This window comes from Condylura cristata, unplaced genomic scaffold (assembly GCF_000260355.1).
Source record: "Condylura cristata isolate star-nosed mole 26May11 unplaced genomic scaffold, ConCri1.0 scaffold00031, whole genome shotgun sequence".
NCBI lineage: Eukaryota > Metazoa > Chordata > Mammalia > Eulipotyphla > Talpidae > Condylura > Condylura cristata.
Window position 1 is genome coordinate 949,113 of NW_004567132.1, and position 8,070 is coordinate 957,182.

Consider the following 8,070-nt stretch of genomic DNA (forward strand, 5'->3'; position numbering starts at 1 on the left):
AAATGGCTTAAACTCATCAGTTAAAAGACACAAAGTTGCAGGATGGATTAAAAACAGAACCCATCGGCCCTCCCTGGTGGCGCAGTGGGTTAAAGCACAGCACTGAGAATCGAAAGCCGCTTCCTCATGAGTTCGATTCCCGCCTGCCCTGGAGGTGACCACATGGCGTGGCAGACCTCTTCTGACCCGCCTGCTACTCCCCTCAGCAGTGTATTTCGTTGATCTGCCTGTTCTGCACTCTACTCTGTCTCTAGTGAATTCTCTCACCCTCCACATCTCTGGCTTGTATCCCAATTCTGTATGCACAAATAAAATAAAATCTTAAAAAAAACAAAACAGAAGCCATCATTCTGCTGTCTGCAGGAAACACATCTAACTACAAAAGATAAAAACAGACTGAAAATAAAAGGATGGAAAACAATCCTACAAGCAAATGGGCCAAAAAAGAAGGCAGCAACTGCTATACTCATATCAGATCAAATAGACTTCAAACTAAAAAAGGTTAAAAGAGATACAGAAGGCCACTCCATTATGATTAAGGGGACAATACAACAAGAAGAAATAACAATCAACATATATGCACCAAATGAAGGAGCACCAAAATATGTTAGCAAACTACTGTCATCCATGAAAATGTGTATCAGAGAGAATACATACATAGTAGGAGACTTCAACACGCCACTCTCAACAATGGACAGATCAACAAGACAAAAAATAAGTAAAGACACTAAAGCTCTGAACAAGGACCTGGACAACATGGGTCTAGCGGACATCTATAGAATACTGCACCCCAGAAAATCTGAGTACACATTTATCTCAAATCTACATGGATCATTCTCTAGGAGTGACCACATACTGGGTCACAAGATAAACATCAATAGATACACTAAGATCGAAATCATACCAACTATTTTCTCCGACCATGAAGAAATCAAACTAGAAATAAACCATATGAAGAAAGCAAGAAACCCACCTACCATGTGGAGACTAAAACCCTCACTACTGCAAGACCATTGGATCAATGAGGAGATCAAAGAAGAAATTAGAAAATACCTGGAAAAGAATGACAATGACGTGACAAGTCTCCAAAACGTATGGGACACATAAAGAGCAGTTAGAAGAGGAAAATATATAGCATTACAGGTTCACATAAAGAAGCAAGAAATAACTCATTGGAACAACCTAATGTCCCATCTTAAATAATTGGAAAAAGAACAACACAATAACCCAAAAGCCAATAGAAGACAAGAAATAATAAAAGTCAAATCAGAAATAAATGAAACGGATATTAGAAAAACAATCCAAAAAATCAATGATAACAAAAGTTGGTTCTTTGAAAAAATAAACAAGATAGGCCACTAGCAAGGCTCACAAAGAAAAAACAAGAGAAAGCACAAATAAACAGAATCATAAACGAAAAAGGAGAAATCACAACAGACCCAGCAGAAATCAAAAGAATAATCAGAGAATACTATGAACATCTATATGCAAACAAGTTAGACAATTTTGCAGAAATGGACTAATTCTTACAACTCTACAACCACCTAAACCTGGATAAAAAAGAAATAGAACAACTAAACAGGTCAATTGCCAGCAAGGAAACAGAAGAAGCAACCAAAACCCTCCCTAAAAATAAAAGTCCAGGCCCTCCCTGTTGGCACAGCAGGTTAAAGCACAGCACTAAGAAGCTTAAACCACTTCCACATAAGTTCGATGCCCTCCTGCCCAGGAGGAGATCCACATAGCGAGGCAGACCTCTCCTGGCCCACCCGCTGCTCCCCTCAGCAGTGTACTTCGTCCATCTGCCTGTTCTCCCCACTCTGTCTCTGGTGGATCCTCTCACCCTCTGCATCTCTCACCTGTACCCCAGTTCTATACGAATAAATAAATAAATCTTTAAAAAAAAAAAAAACTTCAAGAACTGTCTGACTCTATGAGGAAAAGAAATGTAAGAGTTATAGGTATCCCAAAAGGAGAGGAAAGAGAGAGACATAAGTACAGAGAAATTATTTAAGGAGGTAATTGAAGAGAATTTCCCAAGCATGAAGAAGAAGATTAAAAAAGACATATAAGAAGCAAGGAGAATATCAAACTTCCACAATGAAAGGGAAAATATAGCAAGACACATAATAGTAAAGCTCCCAAGAAAAATAATGAAGTTGAAGTTGACAAGAGGGAAAAAGCAGATAATTTACAAAGGAAAACTAATCAGGATGACATCAAACTTCTACAAAGAAACATGACAAGGCAAGAAGAGAATGGAAGGACATATTCAAAAAATTTAAAGACAGCAATTACCATCCAAGAATACTTTATCCTGCAAAGCTGTTCTTCATTTATGAAGAAAGAATAAGGACATTCTCAAGCAACAGAAACTCTACAATTTTTTTTTTACAACTAAACCCCATTTCAAAGACTACTACAAGAAGTCATAAAGGGAAAAATGACAGGTGGATAAATAAGAACAAAACAAGACCAGGAATAAAATCACTGAAAGACAAGCAAAATGGCAAATGCATATGACTATATACCAACATTAACTATAAATGTAAATGGACTAAACTTATCAATAAAAAGACACATAGTCACAGGCAACAAAACCTGACCTTTTGCTGTTCAGGAAACACATTTAGCTATGAAAGATAAAAACAGAATGAAAATAAAAGGATGGAAAATAATCTTACAAGCAAATGGACCAAAAAAGAAAGCATGAACAACTATACTTATATTGGTAGTGACATGCAGTGATTTACTTCTACTTTCTTTTCATGTATACTTTGTGATTACCACTGGAATTACATACATAATGCTTCGATTTACTTCTAGTTTCTTCTCATGTATACTTTGTGATTACCACTGCGATTACATAAAGTCAAAGGAATCTCTTTTAACCTAATAACAAAACTTCATTCATACACAAAAGCTCTATTCTTTCACAAGTACTTATATTATTAATGTCACAAATTACACCTTATATGTAACCCCTACCACAGATTTAGTTATTTTAAATTCTATGCAAGAACTAAAACTGGATATAAGCACCAAAATCACAATAGAGATTTGTATATATTTTTCATGTATTTCCTTTCACCAGAAAAATGTATATTTTCATAAGTTTTGGGTTGCTGTGCAGTATCTTTTCTTTCCAACACAAAAGGTTCTCTTTAGCATTTCTTACAGGGCAGGTCGAAAAATAATAAACTTCCTAAACTTTTTTATTCTGGGAAAGTCTGACTTTATTCTCCATTTTGAAATCCAGTTTTGTCAGCTATTATAATCTTGGCAGTGGTTTTTTTTTTTCTTTCAGCTCTTTCTGTATATATCCCTATAGACTCCAAGGCCTCTCACTAATAATTCTTATACATGCTCCCTAAAAGGTTAAAAAGTTCCTTTTATCTAAGTAATTTCAAGATTGAATCTTTGACTTTCAACAGGTTGATTATAATTGGTCTCAGAGTAGACTTCTCAGATTCATCCTACCTGCAGTTGTTAAAAACTTCTCCAATTTATATGTCCAGTTAATTAGTTCTTTACTATTACTTAAATAACCTGAAAAAAAAAGGGGTGAGCCAGTAAGATGGTGGCAGAGTGAAGACTCATCCAAAAAATTGAAAAAGAAGGAAAACTACCACGTACTTTCTATGAAGCCAGCATCACACTAATACCAAAACCTAACAAAGAAAACACAAAAAAAGAAAACTCCCGACCAATCTCCCTAATGAACACCGATGCAAAAATCCTCAACAAAATCTTAGCCAACAGAATCCAACAATGCATTAAAAGAATAATACACTGTGAACAAGTGAGCTTTATCCCAGGAGCACAAGGATGGTTCAATATCAGAAAATCAATCAATGTAATCCATCACATCAACCACCAGAAAAATAAAAACCACATAACCATATCAATAGATGTGGAGAAGGCATTCAACAAAGTTCAACACCCATTTATATGTAAGGCCCTCAAAAGACTCGAAATAGAAGGAACATACCTCAACATGATAAAAGCCATATATGACAAACCCACCTCCAATATTATCCTCAATGGCATAAAGCTGAGAGCCTTTCCTTTGAGATCAGGAACAAGACAATGGTGTCCACTATTGCCACTGCTCTTCAACATAACATTGGAAGTTCTAGCCAGAGCAATAAGACAAGAAAGACATACGAGGAGTCCAACTAGGGGAAGAAGAAGTAAAACTTTCCTTACTTGCAGATGAAATGTCAATTTACATGGAAAAGTCTAAAAACTAATCAAAACCATCCGTCAGTTTAGCAAGGTAGCAGGATATAAAATCAACACACAAAAGTCAGAGGCCTTCCCATACACAAACAACTAATCAGAAGAAGCAAGATTTTAAAAACCATCCCCTCTTCAATTAAAACAGAAAGAATCAGAAACTGGGAGTCAACCTACAAAAGAGTTAAAAGACCTTTACAAAGAAAATTACAAAACACTGTTAAAAGAAATTCAAGAAGACACCATGAACTGGAAAGACATCCCCTGCTCATGGATCGGGAGAATTAACATCATCAAAATGGCCATCCTACCAAAAAGCGATATACAGATTTAATGCCATCCAATAAAAGTCTCAATGACATTCTTCAAAGAAATAGAAAAAATGTTGATGAGATGCATATGGAACAACAAAAGACCTCGAAGAGCCAAAACTCTCATGACTGAGAAAAAACAGAATGGAAGCATTACAATCTCAAACTTAAAGCTATTTTACAAAATTATAATAATCAAAACTGCATGGTAAGGGAACAAAAACAGACATACAGACCAGTGGATTCGGATAGAACACTCAGATATAAACTCACAGGCATATGGACAGCTAATCTTTGACAAAGTAGCAAAGAAGATACAATGGAACAAAGAAAGTTTGTTCAAATGGTGCTGGGAAAACTGGGAGGCTACATACAAAAAGATGAAACTAGATCCCTATCTCACACCATACACAAAAATCAACTCGAAGTGGATTAAAGACCTAGACATAAGAACAGAAACCATAAAATACCTAGAAGCAAAGATGGGCCAAACACTTCATGACATATACTTCAGCAACATCTTTAAAGACAGAGCACCCATTGCAACAATAGTGAAGGCAAGGATAAACAGATGGGACTACATCAAGTTAAAGCTTCAGTACAGCAAAAGAAACATTACAAAAGACAAACAGACATCCCACTGATTGGGAACAAATTTTCTCACACAAAACTAGCTATAAAGGATTGATCACAAAAATATACAAAGAACTGATGAAACCCAACAGAAATAAACAACCCCATCAAAAAATGGGCAGAAGAGCTAAAAAGACACTTCTCCAAAGAGGAAATGCAGATGGCCAACAAACACATGAAAAAATGTTCAACATCACTTGTAGTAAGGGAGATATGCAAATTAAAACCACAATGAGATACCACCTCACCCCAGTGAGAATGGCACATCTTAAAACAACTAGCACAACAAATGTTGGTGAGGATGTAAAGAAAAAGGAACTCTCCTGCACTGCTGGTGGGTATGCAAACTAATACAATCACTATGGGAAACTGTTTGGAGGTTCCTCAAATTGCTAAACATGGAGCTTCCATATGACCCAGCAATCCCACTCCTAGGTATCTACCCAAAAGACACAAAAACATTGATTCAAAAAGATACCTGCACCCCCATGTTTATTGCTGCCTTATTTACAATTGGAAAGACATGGAAACAGCCCAAATGTCCAAAAATGGATGACTGGATCAAAAAGATGTGGTACATATACACAATGGAATATTACTCAGTAACCAAAAAAAAAAGAAACACATGTATTTTGCAGCAACATGGATGGAGCTGGAGAAGATCATCCTTAGTGAAATAAGCCATAAGGAAAAGGAAAAATATCAAATGGTTCCACTCATAGCAGGAGTATAATGGGCCAGGCGAGAAAATAATAATAATGAACAGTTATGTACCAGAGAAAATTTATGGGGCTGGAGTGGGGAATGGGATCAAATACAATGGAGGGAGGGAAATGCACTGGACTTTGGTGATGGCACATGGGTGATATGGTGATGGGAAGCCCAAGGGGATTACAACTGAGATGGATAAATGCACAAAATGATGTAAAAATAAACTATATATATTATGTTTTTTTAATGAAAGAAAATAAATAAATAACCTTTCTACCCTTTTCCCTCTCTTTTCCTCCTGCCCTCTAGATTACTTGAAGATGTCCTATAAAACCCTTTCGCATATCTTAGAGTTCTATAGGTTAGAAGTCTAACATGAGTCTCAATTAGCTCAAATCAAGCTTTCAGCAGAGCTGTGTTCCTCTCTGGAGCCTATGGGAGTGGGAGGATACCTTTTTTCCCTTGGTTCACTGATGTTGCTGGCAACATTCAGTTACTTTTGGTTGTAGGACTGAATTATCACTGTCATTGCTGGCTGTCAGCTGAAAGTAATTCTTAGCTTCTAAAAACCACTCTTGTGATCCGATCCTTTTCTCTTCAAAGCCAGCAAAGTAGATTCTGACCTACTCTTCCACTTCTTTTGTCTAATTTCAAGATCTTATGTACATAATCCTGGTTAATCTCTACTGGAAGGTTAGCAGCTATAATTCTCTTTTGCCATGTAACATAACATAGTAACTTGTAAATGTAAACATCTTAAAGGTCATTATTTTGTCTTAACACAAAAGCTACTTAAAGGAAAGTACTCAGATAATGAGAAAAACTGAAAATAATATACAAAAACAAAGCCCTGGCTATAACTAGTCAACATGAATTATTTCCAAGAATATTAAACTAAACAGCTTCAGATATCTACTCCTCAAAGTTTTAATGTATTTACTGTGGCAATACATTTATACTAACAACTAGTCATGAGTACCAATATCCAGATTAATGACTGAAATTTAGAAATCTTTGGTAATGACAGGCCCCTTCAAAATACACTTTTTATCTCTTCATGACAGAAGTCAAGTTGAAATGACATGAGATGGCTTAGAATCCTAAAATTATGTGAATCGGTTTTTATTCATATCACCAATTACTTACCTAACTCTAATATACAAATATTTTTCCTTCGTTGGAATGTGTTCTTAATTTCTGCTATTATTTTAAAAGATATTCCCATTATTTTAGGAAAAAACAAATATAAATTAATTTTAATTATGAAATAAATTCTTCTAGAATCATTGGTTATAGTCAACTTTCTATCAAAACAACTTTCAACTGTTTTCTCTTAAAATGTATCATGTTTTTACTTTATAACCCTCTTGTTTAATAAGTTATATACTTAAAAGTAAAAAGAAACAAACCTTTACACATTTTTCCTGAATATCATTTCTCTGAGAAGGAAATTTGTGCAGTGGCTTTTCGCTATCTGCTCCACACTCTTCATTTTTCAGTTTGCTCAGGTGATGATCTGAAATCCAGTCCATGAAGACAGTTAAAAGTTCATAAGCTTGTGCATTGAGTGGTGTCTACATGGGAAAAGTAAAGTCAAACATAAATCAATTCATACCCTCACAAAACAACAAAGGCAAGCTTAAATTTGTTATAATTTATCTAAAGTAACTTACTAATATGTTGAATGACAAAGTGTTTTCGAAATAAAATCCCAAATCGAACACCTTCAATTAGTATTTAAAACATAAATGTTAGGAGAGAAAAAGGAAGAAAGCCCATAATTAGGAAATTGAAAGAAATGAACTTTATTACCAAAATAGGGATTTTTCACAAAAATTGTTCATCCAAGTTTGCTAACACTGAAAATAAAAGTGGCTTTGAGAGATTAACTCAACAAAAGTAAAGACTTCAAAAGTGAAATTCGGAAGAACGAATCAGCACCCTCAAAGACACAGACACAAAGAGCATTAAAAAAGAAAAAGAAAGTGAAGTAAAAAGGAAAAGGATTGAAGAAACACTTCAAGAGCTATATGACACCATTAGGAAAGGAAATATCAGAGTTATAGGTATCCCAGAAGGCGAAGAGAAAGGCCAAGGAAGAGAAAATATTCACAGAGATATTAGAAGAGAACTTCCCTAATTTGAAGAAGGAGATGAAAGTAGACATCCAAGAAGC

The 8,070-nt window shown here is 35.3% G+C and overlaps 1 protein-coding gene across 3 annotated transcripts in view; it reads right to left on the bottom strand.

The window, feature by feature from the left end:
• The window catches only part of CCDC138 (coiled-coil domain containing 138), a 117,617-nt gene that overhangs the window by 61,350 nt on the left and 48,197 nt on the right, over positions 1 to 8,070 (bottom strand). For all 3 annotated transcript variants that reach the window (XM_012731533.1, XM_012731532.1, XM_012731534.1), the window contains one exon: positions 7,304 to 7,468. In XM_012731533.1, the coding sequence (XP_012586987.1) occupies positions 7,304 to 7,468 (165 nt within the window). The remainder of the gene's footprint in view (positions 1 to 7,303; positions 7,469 to 8,070) is intronic.